General features: G+C 48.9%; 1 protein-coding gene and 1 long non-coding RNA gene across 13 annotated transcripts in view; one reads left to right on the top strand and one right to left on the bottom strand.

Annotated features, from left to right (window-relative positions):
* Positions 1-11,190, top strand: part of LOC105606707 (uncharacterized) — a 108,285-nt gene extending 97,095 nt beyond the window's left edge. For 8 of the 11 annotated variants that reach the window (XR_006059988.2, XR_009600895.1, XR_006059995.2 and 5 more), the window contains 3 exons: positions 1,851-2,067; positions 2,176-2,269; positions 2,379-11,190. This is a non-coding gene — a long non-coding RNA (uncharacterized LOC105606707). Of the gene's footprint in view, positions 1-1,850; positions 2,270-2,378 lie in introns of all 11 variants that reach the window. The other 3 variants (XR_009600898.1, XR_009600901.1, XR_009600903.1) reach the window with 3 other exon arrangements.
* The window catches only part of ABLIM3 (actin binding LIM protein family member 3), a 132,761-nt gene that overhangs the window by 6,951 nt on the left and 106,351 nt on the right, over positions 1-19,459 (bottom strand). The window contains exons 10-21 of one of the 2 annotated variants that reach the window (XM_012178759.5): positions 18,513-18,668; positions 16,988-17,017; positions 16,373-16,502; positions 15,614-15,712; positions 14,226-14,273; positions 13,020-13,154; positions 11,505-11,569; positions 4,648-4,795; positions 3,462-3,491; positions 2,812-2,870; positions 1,030-1,090; positions 364-371 (exon numbers count right to left, since the gene is read on the bottom strand). In XM_012178759.5, coding sequence (XP_012034149.2) covers positions 364-371; positions 1,030-1,090; positions 2,812-2,870; positions 3,462-3,491; positions 4,648-4,795; positions 11,505-11,569; positions 13,020-13,154; positions 14,226-14,273; positions 15,614-15,712; positions 16,373-16,502; positions 16,988-17,017; positions 18,513-18,668 — 969 coding nt within the window. The remainder of the gene's footprint in view (positions 1-363; positions 372-1,029; positions 1,091-2,811; positions 2,871-3,461; positions 3,492-4,647; positions 4,796-11,504; positions 11,570-13,019; positions 13,155-14,225; positions 14,274-15,613; positions 15,713-16,372; positions 16,503-16,987; positions 17,018-18,512; positions 18,669-19,459) is intronic. The other variant, XM_060416591.1, reaches the window with a different exon arrangement.

Genomic DNA, 19,459 nt, shown 5'->3' with positions numbered 1-19,459 from the left:
TGGCAGCCTCAAGGCGCTGTCTCCTAAAGGCAAGGCCCCAGAGTCCTCGGATACTGCCAGGGATGAGCGTGGTATGGGAGCAGAAGGGTTCCTGCGTGTGAATGTCTCATATCTGTGACTGGCAAGCCTCCAGGAAGGTCTCTGAGGCCTGAGGGAACTGTCTGGTTTCAGGAGGCAAGAGATGTAGGGCAGGATTCAGGGAAAGTGCCCAAGGAGGGACCGGAAATGCTAGTCCTGAGAGGACCCTTGGGGTTATCTGTCGATGTTCCCTTCCCTGCATAGACAGTGCTGTCATCTTCCCGCTCGTCCCCAGTGTAGCAACTTGCAGGGTCCCAGAGACCCCCAGGGTCTATGTATCTTTACCTTGTACTCTGCAGAGAGAAAAGAGACACACAAAAAGTAGAAACCATCAGTCTTTGCTTTGCATCCCTACACTGGCTTCTGGTATAGAGACCCTGTCCTTATTGAATTCATCCCAAATCAAGGCTGGTTTGAATACAATGGAGAAAGGGGTTGGGCTGATCCAGGGACAGGTTTTTAGAGATATTTAGAATAGACATAAGAAGAGCCTGGGGGCCATGAAACACATGGGTGAAGTCCTTCATCTTCCAGGGGGATTCCTCCAGCGTTTGATGTGGACCTGCCTGAGCCTGCTTACTGGAGCCAGATGAGGCTGGTGGAAGGGCATCACAGCATAAGGCTCATGGAATTTTTTCTGGGAACAATGTGTCTGGCTCTGAGTGTTTCCCTCCTCCCAGGGACTGGCAGGCAACTCCAGCTCAGCAGTACTGGGAGAAAAGCAAGCACTCTGTGATGGCTCTGGGAATCCAGATGGGACAAATGGCCTGGAGATCACCCAAGGCCAGGGACCTGAGAGGATGAGGGAGGAGCAGGGGAAAAGGGAGGGAATGGGAAATGAAAGGGAACTCGGGGTTTAGATAGAGCCCAGGGTGGGGCCATAATCGTTTGTCAAATGGGCAGTTGTGAGCAGTGCATTATAACGAAGTCCCAGGAGAGGCCCACACTCACCTCGCATGCCCCAGTTGACGGCGTTCATGCTGTCGTAGTGGAATAGGTCTGCGCTGGGTGTCTGCAGGGGAGATAGAAGCAGGGCTGGCCTGAGGTGGGCTCACCTCTGCCTCACTCAAGTCCTCACCCATCTCCACAAAGTGGACTGGAGCTGGTGGGACTTGGCGCTGCCTCAGAAGCCTCAGTCTCAAGTTGGGATGATTTAATTTGCTGCCGTGTGCCTAGGCCTGGCACATAGTAGGCACTCCGTAAATAGTCATATACTGGTGAACTGCAGCATATACTTTCTTTCATTACTCAAGTATCATTTTTCCTATGAGATCTACCCTGACAACTCTATCTAAAATTATAAGTCGCCCCTTCCTCAACTCGCCACCCTTCTTGTCCTGCTCAGCTCTCCCCTTTTTTCCCACAGCACTCACTACCCTCTGCTGCTGCTAAGTCGCTTCAGTCGCGTCCGACTGGCGACGTAGTGTGTATAAGGTGGTTTGTATACTACGTGCTACTGCTTGCTGTCTCTTTCTCCCTACAAGAATACAAGCTCCAAGGGGCAGGGGTTTTTGTTTGATTTGGTCACTGGTATTCCAAGCACCCAGAGCAGTGCCTGGCATACATCAATGGCTTTCAGTATAAACATCTGTTCACGAACAAACGTCCAGGCCCTGGGCGTGTTGAGGACAGGGTCTGTCTGTCCCCTGCTTGGGAGAGGGGATGGTATTAACACCAGCCATCACTCTCCCATGGAGCTCTATCCCTTTTGTGTGCTTAACCCTAAAATCCACTCTTACACAGTTAAGTCTCCCACTTCTGTCCTTTTGCAGTCTCTTCTCTACACAAGGAGGAGCCCATTAGAAATCTGAGTTGGATGGTGCAGCACACCCGCGGAAACCTTCTGAGTCTTTACCAGTGCTGGGCCCTAATGACACCTGTCTGGCTTCATCTCCATGCTCCCTCCATCCCAGCCTCGTGTCCTCTCCACCGAGGGACTCTGACATGGTGCTTGCCTCTATTTGGGTGGCTCTTCCTCATCTTGGACAGGTGAGGTCATCCTTCCCTGCACTCAGGCCTTTTGTTTAAATTCACCCCTCCTCTGACCTTCTCCAAATACACGTGACTGCTGACTTCAAGTCACACATGCACTTACAGGTCACCTGTCTCTCCAGCTAGAATGTGAGCTCCATAGGAGCAGCAAGTATGTTCACCGTAGGACCCCCAGCATCCTGAACAGTGCCGGCCCTTGGTAGGTGTCAGTAATGAATGTCTGTCTTAATGTCCCTTCCCTCCCCCCATCCCTTGTCTAGTCACAGAGCCTCTCCTTTTGCCAACAAGCCATTTTCATTCCCTTTCAGTCCTTAAACCAACTCAGCTTCCATGAAAGTTTTACACTGTAGGATATCTAAGAGTTCGGACGGCTCCAGGCCACAGCAGGTGAGTCAGCTGGCCTGAGCTCGAATCCTGGCTCAGCACTTTCTAGGAATGAGAGCTCAAGCAGGTCACTGCACCTGTCTGTACCTCCATTTCTTCATCCACAAAATAGGTTATTAAGAATAGAAACTACCTTGCAGGGTTATAACAAGTGAGTGCTTGTACAGTGCTCAGCGGGGAGTAATTGTGCCATGAACACTAGGGGCTCCCAGCCCTCCCGTGGGGGCTCTTTTGTCAATGCACCTCTAGCCCTAAAGCCTCTGTCTAGGTTTCACCCGTTTGTCATCACCCACGAGCGGATGCAGGAATTGTGAACTGCTTGGGGATAATGTCCCCAGTGCATTCTCTCTTACTTACCCTGTGCAGCCCATTTCTTCTGTAGGCAGGCAGGGAGGCAGACTTAGAGATGAGGGGATCTGAAAAGGAGCCAAGACAATTAGCAGAAGTCCCAAGCCAGGGTTTCCTCTCCCTGAGGTCATCTGGGCAAATGGCCAGGGTTACTCCCCACTTTCATAGGAAGGGGCATGGACAGGGGCTGCCAGCTCCTTCCACTGCTCTCCAGGCTTACAACTGACCATCTCAGGGGTGCCTCACCCTGGCAGAATTCAAGGCCACCCCGAAGTACCCACTCACAGAGTCTTTTGGCCTTAAATGCTCACATTTACACTCCTATGATGGACCCATGTGTCCTGGCCACAGGGTGGTTCTGAACATAGGCCCTGGGATTGGAGTGGAGCTCAGAACTCAGACGGGCAGGCTCCCACATGGATAGAAGATGTGTATGCTCGCTCTTTCTCTCTGGGAGCTGTTGGGCATGGCAGCCCTGGTTCCAGAACCAAAGATTAAGGCCCACCATCTGACAAACACACGGGGTGGACTATGTCAGATGAGGACTGTGCTGGAACATCCATGCTGTATACTCATCACAGCTCAGGGGGCCCTGCAGCTGACTCGGCTCTGGCCCTCACGCAACATGATGGCCTGAAGGTAGGGTGGGCAGAACATACCGCTGTCGGCCAGGTAGTGGGACCGAGGGGCTGCAAGAGAGAGAAGTTGGAGATCAGTTGAGTGACCGAAACAGCTCTCATTCCTGGGCCACCCTGGCCGGCAGGGCGGAGGGCGTCTTCAGTGCCTCTTCCCACCAGTCAGCTTCTAACTGCTGCACCTGCAGCAGGTCCTCCCTCCTCAGGCCAGCCCAGAGCAGGCGCTGTGTGATATTCGCTGCACACATGGCATTGAATGGAGCTAAATTTTGACCAGCACTGATAGAATGCAGAGCCCAGAGCCAGGGGTTGAAAACAGTGCCCCTCAGTGGTCAAACAGGGAGACAGCTCATCAGTTCATCCCGGCTCTGCCATTAATAGATGCCCAGCTTCAGATTAGTAAACCATGCTTATCTGTAAGGTAGGGAAGCACAGTGTCTCCTTTATAGGGTTCTTGTGAAAGATATAGGGCGCTATACAGTAAATATCAGCACGGTGTCTGACAGATACAAACCCTCAATAAAACTGGCTTTATCATCATCACTACCACTGTCATCTTCGATCTCACCTGGAGTCAGGTGCAGTACATACAGCAAAGAGGGGAAAAAGCTTATGGCCTGAGTCACTCTGTGTTGGGTCTGACTTTGGGCAAGGGGTCTCTCCTCTATGAAGTGGGTGGTAATAATCCCTCTACATTCTGGGTCTTTGTGAGGACCAGGGCTATAGTGTATCTGCAAATGCCCAGCACACTGGATTATAATTGGTACCTTTGTTTATCCAGGAGGTATTGAGCTGAGACAGGACTTCCTGGCAGGACTGAATCCCACAGGGGTAAGCAAGAGATGAGGCAGGCAGAGTCGTGTGTGGGTCCAGGAACAGGGAGGAGCCTCTCAGGGCAGAATGCTTGAACCAAGCCTCTGATTGTACACTTCCAGTGATGAAAGGCTCAACTACCTCAACAGTCAGCCCTGTTTATCTTCAGACTATTAGAAGAGTTTTTTCTTTCTTTACATGGCACCTGACTGGAAGTCACAGCTTCAGATTGACCCAAAGAGGCAGAAGTGGCTCCTCAGGTCAGAGCATGGTCTTTAGCCTATATTCTAGACCCTGGTGAGGCTGTGTAGGAGGTTAGAGTCACTTAGGGAAGAACTGATGGGAAAGAAAGTGCCCCCTCCCACCCCCACCCAGCAGGCTCTGGGGCAGTGCTTACAGCCATTTAGGGACACATCGTAGCCAGCTGTGTGCAGGGCCTCCCGGCTGCTGGTGGAGCTGCGGGGCGGGGTCCAGGGGTCCGCATAGGAACTGGACCTGGCCTTCATCTCTTCCTTCAGAATTAGTCTGCCGATTCCACTCTGGAGCTGAGGGTGGGAGAGGAGGAAGATGAAGTTAGAAGGAAACAAAGAACACTGGGCTGAAACAGGCCTGGGGAGGGCTGAGGGACCAGACTCTAGAGTGAACCTCTCACATTTTTTGCCTTCCCCGTGTCCCTCTACCTTCGTAGCATCCATGTTTTCTTTAGGGAGACTTCATTTCTCTTCCACAAAGGGTCCTGTGGTCAGAGGGGGGCCCTGGTGGTGGGCACAGAAATAAGACCTGGCCAACAACAGCATTAACCCTGTCCACAGTGACTGGTTCAGCGATGGACAGATGGCGCTAGCTAGGCCAGGGAGAGCCTTCCTGGGACTCTTGGAGTTGCTGGCACCCAATTTTTAAAAAACAGACATTTTTTTGGGGGGGAGGGGATGAAATTCACAAAACATAAAATTAACCATTTTAAAGTGTCCACAGAATACAGTGAGTGGCATTTAGTACATTGCTGAAACTGTGTAGCCACAGCCTCCACCTATTTTCACATCATTTTTATCATTTTACCCCCAAACAGACCCTCTACTCATTAAATGATCACTCCCCCCCCCCCCTTTCCTTCTAGGCCTTGATAATCACCAGTCTCGGTTCTGTCTCGTGGATTTACCCCTTCTGGATATTCCATATGAATGGAACCGTACAGTATGTGGGCTTTTGTGTCCGGCTTCTTTCTCTAAGCACAGTGTTTACAGGGCTCATATACACTGTCCCGTGTATCAGCTCTTCATTCTTTTTGTAGCTGATACTCTGTTATATGGATATGCCACCTTTTGTTTATTCATTCGAGAGCTCATGAACATTTGGGCTGCTTCCACCTCTTGGTTATTGTGCGTGGTACTGCCATGACCTGCGTGTATGTTACTGAGTACCGGTTTTCAGTTCTTCTGGGTATATACCTAGGAATGGAATTGATGGGTCTGTGAACAAAGAACACCTCCTGCCACATCAATAAACAAAGGATGTTGCAGCCGTCAAACCAACCTCTGCAGCCACCCCCGCCCCCAACGGTGCACCCTGAGGGGATTCAGAGTGGAGTAAAACAGGATACTGGCCCTAGATAGCTAAGGTGCGTGTCAGATGAATCATTTCAGTGAGCCCAGACTCTTGCATCTTACCATACAAAGAAAAGGGCTAAATTCATTAACTTGAGATGTTTGTTTTCCTCTTAATTATAATCTTTTGATGTTTGACTGTTTTTTGTCTTGTTTTACAGAAACTCCTTTATCTCCTGGTTCCTCCCTTACCTCTTCAGAACTGTGCCTCAGAGATTTCTGAGAGCTTAGGTCCTTAGTGTCTGCTGAATAAAACATAATTCTCAATTTTTCAGTTGCATATATTTTTTGTCAACAGTTTTGGCAGCCACAAAGGGACCCAGAGCAGACTTTTCTCCTCTGCCTGAACTCAAAAGGCTCCAGAGCCTAGGTACCAGCAGAGATTCTTGGGCCTGTCTGCCTCCTCAGAGTCCAGATGAATTTGGGTGAATCTCTCCTGTTATTGGGCTTCCCTTGTGGCTCAGCTGGTAAAGAATCCACCTGCAATGCAGGAGACATGGGTTCGATCCTGGGTTGCGAAGATGCCTTGGAGAATTCCATGAAGTGTATAGTCCATGGGGTCGCAAAGAGTTGGACATGACTGAGTGACTTTCACTTCACTCTCCTATTATTGGCTGATGATCCTAAGTTTTATTCAGTGGTGTTAAACTCCTCACTGGAAGAGAGATAGGTTATCCTTGAAACTTAGTTTCAAGAAGAGGTACCTGGGTTATCTGTCTGAAGACACTGTGAAGACTTTTTGCCCAGTTTAGACACTGAGGGTTATCCTCAGTTGAAATACTGAGGAGACTTGGCTCAGTTGTAAGACCCTGAGTAAGGTTGGATGGAGTAATTATATAGACTGGCTTGTCGTTTTTCCTTGAATTGGATGCTTAGAGTTTGTCAAAATAAAAGTGAAGATATCTCAAGAGAGCTTTCAGCTCAGAAGGAACATCACCTCCTGGCTGGCAATGGCTTTCTCAGGAAACCAAGGAACTTGGGGGAGTGATAGAGGCAAGTCCTCACACCGTGCAGTTGTACCTATTAGGGTAACTCACTCTTTTTACTTAGAAACTTGCTTTCCATGGACATGCAAAAGAGCCGACCACTCCATACTCCAAGCACCCACAGTGGTCTCAGGCTACTGAAGGGAGAAACCAAAACATAGGGCTAAAAGGACTCCAGGCTAAAATCTAGAGGAGTTAAGCTCACATCAGCACATTGGCTCACCACCAGCCATCACTAGTGATTTTATTTTGACAAACTGACCTTGGAATGGGGAATAAAGCTTTCAAAACAAAAAGAATAAGGATCGACAGGTTGCCAGCCTCTAAGACCCCAGCCAGATTTCTGCATGTATGAAACTTAATATTTACAAGTACGTACTTCATTAGGAATTGAAGGAACTCTTGTCCTGAAAATGACTAAGGCAGGGGGTGGGGGTGGAGAGGGCCTCTTCCATTGAGTACACAGTTAAATTAGAGAAAGCCGTCTTGATAAAACATCTTTACAGAATTCTGAACTTAAAGAAGCAAAAGCCCTTCTAGGGAGAACCTGCATTTCTGTCCCTATGTCTTTGATATGTAAGTATTCTACCTGATTTTCTTAGGCATTTTGTGTGTGTGTCATCAGTGTGGGCCATATTCACATTTCTTATTTTTAGAAACTTGCAGGACAAAGACAGTTGCTTTTAATTATCAAAAATGGTCTGCTGGCTAAATGATATTTTTTTCACAAAGAGCAAGGCCATAGTAATCTGAGCAAGCAAATTTAACTTATTCCAACTGTTATTTATAAACTAGTAAGTTTATATTATAATACCTGATTTATAACTAAGTTTTTAAGGTGAAGCTAATGTAAATATACATATACATTACATGAGGTGTCTCTACCTCCAGAAAACACTGTCAAAATTAAATTTATAAAAGAACTCTATTTAATTAGCTTAAAAGTAAGTGCTTACAAATTAAATACTTTGATGCTTTTGAACTGTGGTGTTGGAGAAGACTCTTGAGAGTCCCTTGGACTGCAAGGAGATCCAACCAGTCCATTCTAAAGGAGATCAGCCCTGGGTGTTCTTTGGAACGAATGATGCTAAAGCTGAAATTCCAGTACTTTGGCCACCTCATGCAAAGAGTTGACTCATTGGAAAAGACTCTGATGCTGGGAGGGATTGGGGGCAGGAGGAAAAGGGTACAACAGAAGATGAGATGGCTGGATGGCATCACCAATTTGATGGACGTGAGTTTGAGTGAAGTCCAGGAGTTGGTGATGGACAGGGAGGCCTGGTGTGCTGCAATTCATGGGGTTGCAAAGAGTTGGACGCAACTGAACTGAACTGAAACAAAATGAAACTGGCCAGAATGAATTTCACGTTCATCTAGGAAATATTCAATATTAAATTAATACCTGGTATTAAAGCTAACTTAAGCTTGCTGGTTTAATTAAGACAGACATCTCTTTTGTCAGGCTTTACTGAAGGTCAGTAAGTTCATGTTATTTCTGTTGCAGCTTTTGTCAGCAAAAAAAATTGGTATAATGATATTTTTGCAAGTTATAAAAATAAAGGTAAATGAGATTAAAGTTTTCAGGTGAACCCTTTAGGAATAATTATGATTTGGTTTTTTAACTGCTTTTGAACTGTGTTATTGGAGAAGACTCTTGAGAATCTCTTGGACTGCAAGGAGATCCAACCAGTCCATCCTAAAGGAAATCATTGGAAGGACTGATGCTGAAGCTGAAACTCCAATATTTTGGCCACCTGATGCAAAGAACTGACTCCTTGGAAAAGGGAAAGATTGAAGGCAGGTGATGGGGACGACAGAGGATGAGATGATTGGATGGCATCACCAGCTCGATAGACATGAGTTTGAGTAAGCTCTGGGAGTTGGTGATGGACAGGAAGCCTGGCGTGCTGTAGTCCATTGGGTTGCAAAGAGTAGGACACAACTGATGATTTGGGTGTATTGATCTAAAATAGTTTCTGCAGATTTTTGGTAACTGAAAACTTCAGAGTTTTTCCTATTAATTTTAAAATTGTTCTTTCATATTGGAGTGGAGGTGGTTTACCAGGCTGTGTTAGTTTCAGGTGTATAGACAAATGATTCAATTATACATGTAAATATATCCATTTTTCAGATTCTTTTTCCATAAAGGTTATTATAGAATATTGAGTTCCCCGGGCTATACAGTAGGTCAAAAGGACAAAACATTTCAAAAACAAATACAAATCACTTACAGAAAAAGAATCTCACACAACCTGTCAAAAGCAGTATTGCAAGAAAACTTTGTTCTCTTAACAGAGAGAGGAACCAAATCCAGTTTTGAGCCAGCCTACTTCTAATAGTAATATGCAGTTACCTGTGTTTGTTTTTGAAATTGTCACTTTGGTGACAACTGGTCAAGTAAGTATTGTTTCACAGTGATCTATGATCCTGTTTGGCCATGTGTTTTGAAACCTTTGTGATATTTTTGACAAATGTCCCAAATAACAAATTCTAACTGAAGTTATTTGATCCCTAGCTAACTCCGGGATGCTTCAAAGAAATTCTGAGGCATCTCAGAAATTGGTATTTATTTGGTATGTTATTAATAAATCAGGGGTCTCCATCCTCTGGGCCATGGACTGGTACCTTCTGTCAGATCAGTGGTGGCCAGATTAGACATAAAGTGCATAATAAATGTAATGTACTTTAATCATCCTGAAACCATCCCCGTGGTCCATGGAAAAATTATCTTCCATAGAACAGTCCCTGGTACCAAAGGTTGGGGACTGCTGTGTTAAATTACTTGAGAAGCACTGTCAAGGTTATATTGTATGGGTAAATATCATTAATATAGATATTCCAAAATGTATATGGAATTCCTGAAAATCTGATATGTCCTACTATATAGTTATAAGCTATAATTTTAGTTATCTTAAAATGTTCTATATCACAGAAATATCCAAGTATCTTGTCAGTTATAATAAGTCAGATCTTTAACCTTGCCATTTTAAGTCTTGTTGTTTACAGACAATCACTGTTTTACTCTGACACTTCTATAAAATGAAAATCTTAAAAAAGATTCATTAAAAATGACTTTTGATAAGCATAAGTTTCTGATAACTTTTAGATCATACTCCTGAACTGGGTAAGAAATTTAAAAACGAATGGAAAACCTAACAACTTCATCTAGATTAACAGGAATTAATTACATGAGACTGAATGAATTGATAAATATGATTGATAACTTTATGACTTGTTCTGATATATACTGATTTTTAATTTCTGTTTTTCAGAAGAACTTTCCTCTTACACTATGACCTACAGCAAGTTGGTAAAGTATACCTTTGTAAACAAAGATGAAACATTTACCTTTGTTTCTCTACCTGATCCTTCCAGAATTTGGCTTTTCCAGCTGGATTCCCTGTGGACTTGATGACTTGTTTTGACCAGATTACAACTAGTTATACTAATGACTCTTCTAGTTTGTTCTGTCTTGTTGTTTTCAAATTATTTATACTTTGTGCCTCTCTCTGCTGCACTATCAGTTTATTAATGTTACCAGCTGTATTGCTATATTCTGTTTTATAAGATTGTTATCTCTTATATTACCAACATGTAATCAAGCCTCCAACAAATTTAATGTTATCTCAAGGCAGTTGATCATGTACATAACTCTACATACAACAACTGTAATAGTGCAACTCTAGATATGGGAAGAAGGGACAAGGGAAAACATCTCCTGGATCATAACAGACTAGCAAGACACATGGCCCAGAGACTTTTAGATTATCAGTAGGGCCTAATCCAGGAAAAATCAGCACATTCAGCGGCCTGTCAACAGAATCTTTGCCTGATCTAGGAATGCACCTTCCTGGCACCAAGGGACAAAATCGGTCATGCAGTGCCTCCAAAACTGGTCACATTTATTACCAAGAGGAAGCACTGTGAGCAAAGAACGTCACCTGCCATATCAATAAACAAAGGATGTTGCTGCCACCAACCTCTGTGGCTCCTCTCAGTGGTATACCCTGAGGGGATTCAGGATGGAGGAGAACAGGATACCGACCTTAGACAGTGCAATTTAGACAGGTGCAAATTAAGGAATGATTTCAGTGAGCCCAGGCCCTTGCGTCTTCCCATACATAGAAAAGGGCTAAATTCATTACCTGGAAGTGTCTGTTTTTTCTTTAGTCAGCAGCAATCTTTTGATGTTCAACTTCCTGATTTTTTTTTTTTTTTTTTTGCAAAACCTATATATCCTGGCTCCTCCCTTACCTCTTTGGAACACTATCTCAGAGCTATCTGAGAGGCTGAATCCTGGGTTTAGGTCCTCAGTATATCTGCTGAATAAAACATAATTCTTACCTTTTAGGTGGTGTGTGTGTTTTCCGTCGACAGTTCCTGTTGTCATTCTACACGGTAACTTGGTGAGGGCCACAGACTCCCTCAGCAGCCGCACCACCTTCCATTCCCACCAGCGACATATAAGTCACTGGTGCCCACTGACCACCTGATGGCAGGAATAGCCTACAGCTAATCCTACCAGCTGACTTTTCTGTTATGCCAAGTTTTGCATTTCTTTTTTGTTTTATCATAGTTTGAGTTTGGTTTCTGTCCCTCACAAATGAGAAAACCCTCAGTAACATGCCCCGGCAGCACCCCATTCAGTGGTGTGGCCTGCTCACCTTGTGCATACTGCGGTCGAAGTCGTCTTCCTCTCCTCCGGATGAGAATCTCCTGGCCCGGGGCACTGCCGGGAAAGACAGCTAAGGTCAGCCCCTGCCCTGGGGAGAGGGCGTGGGCGGCAGTACAGCCTTCACAGGAGCTCTCTGCCTGGTGCTGCCACTTTCTAGATGGGCGACCCCTCACAAGTGCACTTCAGTGAGCTGCCTTTACTGTGGGCCTCCCTGTACTGAGACACCCAGTGTCCCTTCCCATTCTTAGGCTAGAAAGTGCCAGCAAAGCTAACAGCCCAGAGTTAATAAGCCACGATGTTAGGACTCTTGCTGACATTGGCAGGAAAGGTGTTCTCTCTGCCAAGGGCAGGGGGTCAGCCTGGACCCGCCAGAGCTCATCCTGGCCTGAGGACAGTCAGCCTGAGGCTGCAGCCACCCAGCCCTGAGGACTGCTCAGGTCCTGGTGGTTCCCACCCACCTCTAGATCCAGCTGTACCCCAGAAACTTCCAGTCACCTGACCCAGGAAATCCTTGTTTCGCCTCAAGCCATTTGGAGATTTTAAAAAAATATTGTTTCTCCTTTTTTTGTGATTGAAATAGTCTCATCTAAGAGTCCCCTCTGAACACTGTCTCCTGTGGACACTGCCCACTCCTCCAAGCTGGGTTACAGTTGGGCTTGTGTTGTAATTCTTTTCCAAATGGAGAATTCTTTGAAGGTAGGGCAGGGTCCCCTCTGAGCTCCCATGAAACTTTGCTCAAAATGGACATTCATTACTAAAGGTACATGCTGAAGCAAAGTGGCACTTAATGACAGCTCCTTGCCATACTCGAAAGGAACACCATCTGGCGGGCTGGCACCTTGAGGACCATTAAGACCCCCCACCAGGTGCCTACGAGAATCTTCCAATGCCCACAGTCCTCTCTTTTCCATTTTCCAAACCATTTCCTACCTACAGCCAAAGTGGTCTCTTAGAAACATAAATCTGATCATGCCACCACTTTTAACAACTTCCTACTATTTTGGATAAAGATCAAAATCTTCAAGGCCCTGTGGTATCTGGCCTCTCACCCCCACCCCTGCCCTTCCCTCTCTGAGCTCAAGGTTAAGCTGACAGCCTTTCCTTTGCTCCAGTAGAGCCCGGCCTCCGATCTTGCGTCTCTGCAGCTGTGTTTCTATACCCTGTAGGCTTACCTGCTCCTCACCCTTCCTCTGGCAGCCGAGGCTCTACATTTAAGAAGCTTCTGTCATCTTCCAGGCTGCATGGCACGCCCCTGCCATCAGCTCTCTACCTGCTGTACCTCACCATCCTCTCCAGCTGGGGCCTATGTCTTGTCTACAAGGGCAAGGACCTGCTCTAGGTTGCTTTCCAGTGTCTCCTGAAGGCTCATAACTGCCCTCAGTACATGTTTGCTGAGTAAATGCATTATTGTGTGAAGGAATGGCGACTATCTGTCCTAGCCCTCTGAGTCCCTGGCGTAGGTGACAGGGCTCTGGTCCTGGCTCCCTTGTGGAGGGGGTGGTACCTTTGGGGGACCCATGGTAGGTCCAGTACTCAGACTCCGTCGCGTAGTAGGGGTCTGGCGAGTAGACTGGACTGTACTTCGAGGCCTGGCTGATGTCTTCACTTGTTTTGCTCTTGGTTGCTGTCGACAAATCACCTGCAAAGGACCCAGAGAAAGAGCTTCAGGGAGCCCGACGTCCTAGGAAGTGTCCTAGACGCACTGCCCCTTTTCACTGGGCTCCAGCCCAGGGGAGGGAAGCCACATCCAGGCGAGGGTCTGGGACGTGGGCGTTCCAAGCACTTGTGAAAGTGCTTGGAAAAGCACTGAGGTCAAGCCTCTCATTTCACAGTTGGGAATCTGAACACCTGGTGGGGAGGGCCTTGCTCAGACCACACAGTGAGTGGGACCGGAACTGGATCAGAATGAACATGTCTCAGCAGTGGTTCCCACTCTGAGCACAGGCAGGATCCCACTCCGAGCGCAGGTAGGAGTCATGAATGAAGCGGGTTACAGTGCAGAGTTGTGTAGGCTACAAGCTTAGTATTCCTAACTAAGGAAGTCTAGGGCAGGGGAGGGGTCAGGGTATCTGACTGGTAAATAAATTTGGGTGCAGGTGGTCCACAGGCCATTCTATAAGAAACACTAAATGGATGAACGAATGAATGAAGGCACCCTCAGCCCCTTCCTCATCCACAGCCCGTCTACAGGCCTCCAGGTATGTACTCCCAGGACATGGTGACAGACAGCAGCTTAGAGCAGTGGTTCCCAAGCTGGGCTGGACATTAGAATCACCTGGAGAAACTTACAAATACACAACTTGGATTAAGTCCGGGTTGGGGCCCAGGAACCTGTATGCATCCCATGGGATTCTCACGAACCTCCAAGTTTGAGGACAAATGCCTGGGAGCGTCACTCTCCCAGGGCCACCTGCATTTGACAAGGGTTACTCTGACCATGGTCCTTAGGACACCACCCATCAGGGATAGGTGGGAGTGGGGGGCGGTGAGGTGGTGGGGAAGGACATAGGGGATACAGGCCTTCCTTGCCCTTTTGAAATGACACCACCCCCCCCCCCCCCCCCCCCGGCAAGGCCACCATGAGTGAGCGGCCAACATGGACTGGGTTGCATCCTTGTCAGCGTCCCTCTCAGTGGCGCTGCCGAGCCACCTGCACAGGTTAACTGCCCCTCCCCTTGCCTGGCTGAGCCCTCTCAGCCCCTGACCATACCATGCCGCTTGTAGATCGGGGGTTTCCGGTAGATGTTACTTTCTCCAGCTGCCAGACAGACCAGGGAGGGACAGTGGAAAGGAGAGAGAAAGACAGGAGAACAGGATACAGCAGTTGGTCAGTCAGTCCCAGAAGAGAGGTGCTTAGCAGCTTCTCCTGAGGCTTTTCCCACCCCTCCCCGTGGACTTCCTCTTCTAAAGCTGAGCCTCCAACCTCATCCCATCCGGTTCCAGGAAAGATGAGGGGAAACTGGGTGGATGGATTCAAACGGGGCTGAGGCAGGGGCTTGGGCTGGAATGGTGGGCATGCAGGTAAAGGCAGGCTTGTGCTCAGCAAGACTCCATGCGGGAAGGTGCCCCCGCCTCCACTCAGCGGCCATGCTTCATTCCGCATGGACATCCCCAGAACCTTTTCGCTACGGTTCCGCACTCTCGCCACCCCCACCCTCCACCCTCCACCCAAATAAACCAGATGAGAAATTTCTGGGGCAATTGAGAATGGTGTAGAAGAAACGGTAGGACCAACTTCTGGGAAAAAGTGAGTGGGCAGTGAAAACCTGGGCTCAGAGTTGGGAGACCGGGCCCTAGGCCTGGCTCTGCTGAACTTAGGGTAAGACCTTTTCCATGGGCCCCCCCCCCCTGCCTTCCTCTACCTTCCCATCACCTTCCCTCATGCTCACCACCTCCAGCTGCTCTGGCCTGCTGCAGGCAGTGTTTTAGGGCCTTTGGACTGGCTGTTTCCTCCACCCAGGATGTTTAACCCTGTGATATCTTTGGCTTCAATGTCACCTCCTCCAAGAAGCCCTTCCTGACTACCTCATCTAGCCCAGCCTCCTCCACCCTGTCACTTTACCGCAGTGCCCTGTTTTTATTATGTTTAGCATCCATCTCCTGAAATTATACTTTTACGTATTTGTTTACTTATTTATTAGCTCTCTTCCCACATTAGAACTTAAAACACCCCGAAGTCAGGGACTGGGCTGGTTTGAGCACAGCTGCACCTTCAGGATCCAGAATAGGGCTGGCTGTCCGGAAGGAACAACTCAGCCTCCAGGAAGCTAAGTCCCGGTCCTGAGGTCACGAGCTTATAAGCAGCAGAATTAAGGATCCAGTCCCAAGAGTTTTGGTGCAAAAGCCCATGATGTGGTTACTGCCACGTCCCATTACAGCCCTCAGTCCTTCTAGGCACTTCCCTGGACTGCTTCCTGGTGGTCCTGATCAAAGTTGGTTCTGTCTTGTGGATGGGCTAAGGTTAGTGGGCGTGTTGGAGCTGGAGGTGGGCTAGTGCAGGTGACTGGTTAGGGAGGGTCCCCAGCACGCATTTCTCCTCAGTGCTGGTGACCCCACGGAGCATGCACCCATGCTGGGAATTCCAGGCTGGCAGCCTACCTGGGATGTGAAAGTGCTTGGGAGCCTGGTAAGAGGTCGGAGTGGAGGACCTCACATCTAACTGGCTATGGTATGGAGAGCTCCGGCCACTCTCGGGCCCTGGAGCGCGCAGGCAGTGGTCCCCAGAGAGAACAGAGGCACAGAGAAAACAGGCATTAATGCAGCGGCGGCAGTGACGGCAGCAGCGAGGTGGCGACGGCGGGATGCGGGGGTGCTGTGCTCTCATGCACGTGTTGGCGGAAACAGGCTTGGCCCCGCTGTCCTGCTTCACCCCCAAGTCAGATTTTGTGGGTTGTGAGAACCAACAGCACTGAGTGTCTTTGCCCCTCTTAGCGCCCCACCTGGGCGACTCCCTTAATCACCCTGCCCACTTCATCCCTAACCACTGAATGGCCCTTGGTTGAGCCAGGCCACTCTGGTCCTCTGGTCCTACCCTCTGGATGGGGCAGGACAAACAATGGAGATGCAGGCGTCTTCTCTCAGCCAGGGCGGCTGGGCGGTCTGCCACTTCCCCCGCCCCCAAACCCAGCAGCACCCCACCCACCTCCTGCGGCATCTCAGTGCCACGTATCCCTCCTCTTCCCCTGCCAGGGGCATTGGCGGGGACTTGGCGAGGCCTGGGTGCCACAGGCCTCCCGGGAACCATGCTGCGATGGAGATGTCCCACGGAATCCCATGCTGTCTCTACAGCTGGGGACGTAAACCACGGTGCTGTCCCTTGGCTTTTCCTGTCCCTTTGCGGGCTTCCCCCTTCCTTACCAGAGCGGTAGTAGTGATGAGGTGAGCGGGAGAAGGTGGGGGACATGCCCTGCCGGCTGTAGGTGGGGGAGTCGATGTATCCTGGGCTGGAGGCCCTTCTCTGCCGGAGGTCCAGGTTCTCATAGATGTCCTGAAGGGGAGGAAGCAGGGCCATGAGCAAGACCCGCACTCGGGGGGCCTGGAGCCAAGGGTCCGGCAGGCAGCAGGGAGAGTGACGTGACTCTGGGATCCCCGGGGCCTGAAGCACGGTGCTGCCCTCCTGAATACAGACGTCCCCTCCCTGGGTGACGTGTAGCCCAAGAGGCTGCAGTGCCTTCTCAGGGCCTTCGCCTGCTCCCACACACCCTTGAATGCAACCCATAGGTCAAGTCCCAGGGATCCTGACCAAGGATCACAGAAGCGTCAGGGAGGCCATCCCTGGAAGGAAGGTTCTCCCCGCCATCTCTGCTCTTTAGTCACTGCCACTTTCTCCAGGTCATGCTCTTAACTCTCCCCATCTCTGCTCAGGTTGTGGGAGCACCTTTGGAGGCTGTGCAAGAGCTAAATCAGGAGTCTGCTTGGTCAGCATAAAAGGATACGATTCTAGAAAAGGTCTCCTGGAACCAGCTTAATTACCTGGGAGTAGGGAGATAAGGTTCCCAGCGACTTGGAGGCGAAGTGTGAAGGCAGCCATGGAAGGAGCGAAAGGAGAGAGGAGGGTGAGAGGGAGGGACAGAGAGTGGTTACACGGAGCAGAGAGAGGCCTGCAGCTGCCCTGCAGCCCCCCACCCCGGATAACACTTCACCTGCCAGGATGTCAGCGGTACTCATGGGTGGGAGGGAACCTTGAGATTATATCCCCGAGAGGGGACGAGGGGGCTCAGGGCCCCTCAGGAAAGGATCGGTAGGGTCTTCACTGGGACCCCAGCTTCCCCACTGCAAGCTCAGAGCCAGTCCATGGCCCTTCCCTGTCCCTCTATCAGTTCACGCCCCCTCTGTGGTTCAGAGGACAGGGCCCAGGGCAGGGGTCCCAAATGCAGGGCCAAGCAAGAGCCAGGCTGGTGCCATCAAGGCAGGAGTTGGGCTGGTGGGCAGGGAGCAGGAAGCCGGGGATGGAAGGCATCGCCCACAGAGGGGATGGCGCTCAGGTCCAGGGCACCCAGGCCAACCCCAGGCTAACACAGCTTCTTATTTCCAAGACAGAAGAACAGACACCTATGTGAACTTTCCTAATGTCTGAATGTTGATAACTAATTTACATTTTAAAGACACTCTGTGAGTGAAACAAAACAAATCTGGCGCTGGCCTGTGGCCCCCTGTTTGCCATCTCTGGCTTCAGGAGACTCAGCCTCTACCAAATGCTTGGTTTCCTTTTACTGGTCCATTTCAGAGGCCAGAACTCAGAGAATCTCAGCACTGGGCTCTTAAACCAAATGACACCTCATCCTCCTTAGAGAGGAAGGGGTCAGCGGTGAAGTGGGGACAAGGCCAGGGCCCCTTCTAAGGTGCCAGATGATCTCAGCGCAGGGGCCTGGGATGGGTTGGACACCTCCTGGGATGTCTGCTGCCAGGACCTCTGGTAGCAGGACCACTGCCTGCCCCAGAGAATGCTTTCTCTTGTCCAGCAGCCATTTAGTTATTTCAAAACCCTTCTGATGCTGCCTTTTTATAAGAGTGTCTCTTGCCCTGAGCACAGGCCAGGGGCAACACCCAGAGAACCTACCTAACCAGGGTTTATAAACTTAACTGGCCTCTGAGCCTGGCTGGTGATGAGAGCTAGAGGCTATGTATAAAACCTCTCCACGGTAAGAGGAAAAACAGCTCAAGCAATAAGTGGTCACAGGTTCTTGGCTTTAATGTTGGGGTTCTCAGCGTGTAGTGGGGATCAGAGAGAATTGGGGATCTGGTGTCCTGACTACAGAGGGTGCTGTTCCCCATCTCCAGGTGGTGGAAATACTGGGGTTGTGTTGCCAGCTCTGATTTTTCAAGAAAAGCCAGATTTTGGATGAAATGGCTTGATTTTTAAGTGTTGACTATAAAAACCAGTTTGAAAGAGTCTGGGGGCCACCATTATGGAGGCCTCAGTCTCTGTGATCGAGGGGCCTGGGGACCCCATGGGCTCTCCTCTCCTCCACCGGCCCCAGAGGGCGAGACCCCATACCTCTCCATAGCCACACCTCTCCAGCATCTCGTCGGACGTGTATCTGGAATGAGGCTCGTAGGAAATGAGGTCAGGGCGTTGTACCTCGTAGATTGACTTAACCTTGGGGAGAGCTGCCAGGTCTTTGTAATTAAGGATCTCATTATCCACTTTAGCCTGAGGAAGAGGGAAATGGAGAGGGAAGAAGCAGAAAGATAAGCGGGAAAGGAGAGTGGAAATAAAAGCCAGGCACAGAGGGAATAAGCCTCTTCAGTTAAGATGGCAGACTCAGAAAATGTGAAAATAAGACAGGTTATTCATTCCACCCAGGCTGACGGTCACTGAACACACGTGTGTGCTATTCTGTGTTGTACAGGAATGACCTTTTCTAAATGTTAGGTCACTTCTGTGAAAGAAGGGTCAACATTGTTCCTATTTTTTAGAATAAAAAAATGTTTAAACTTGTATGGAAACACAAAAGACCCTGAATAACCAAAACAATCCTGAGAAGGAAAAACAAACCTGGAGGAATCAGGCTCTCTGACTTCAGACTATACTACAAAGCTACAGTAATCAAAACAGTTTGGTACTGGCACAAAAACAGAAATATATCAATGGAACAGGACAGAAATGCCAGACATAAACCCATGTACCAATGGTCAATTAATCTACCACAAAAGAGGCAAGAATATACTATGGAGAAAAAGTCTCTTCAATGAGTGGTGTTGGGAAAACTGGACATCTACACGTAAAAGAATGAAATCAGAACACTCGTTAACATCATATATTGCTGCTGCTGTTTAGTCACTAAGTCCAACTCTTTGTGACCCCAAGGAGTGTAGCCCACCAGGCTCCTCTATCCATGGGATTTCCTAGGCAAGGAAATCCCATGAGTTGCCATTTCCTTCTCGTGGGGGTCTTCCTGATCCAGGGATCAAAACTGTGCCTCCTGCATTGGCAGGCGGATT

This window comes from Ovis aries, chromosome 5, assembly GCF_016772045.2.
Source record: "Ovis aries strain OAR_USU_Benz2616 breed Rambouillet chromosome 5, ARS-UI_Ramb_v3.0, whole genome shotgun sequence".
In the NCBI taxonomy this organism is placed as follows: domain Eukaryota; kingdom Metazoa; phylum Chordata; class Mammalia; order Artiodactyla; family Bovidae; genus Ovis; species Ovis aries.
The sequence above is the reverse complement of the archived record's forward strand: the minus strand, read 5'-3'. Positions and strand labels throughout refer to the sequence as shown.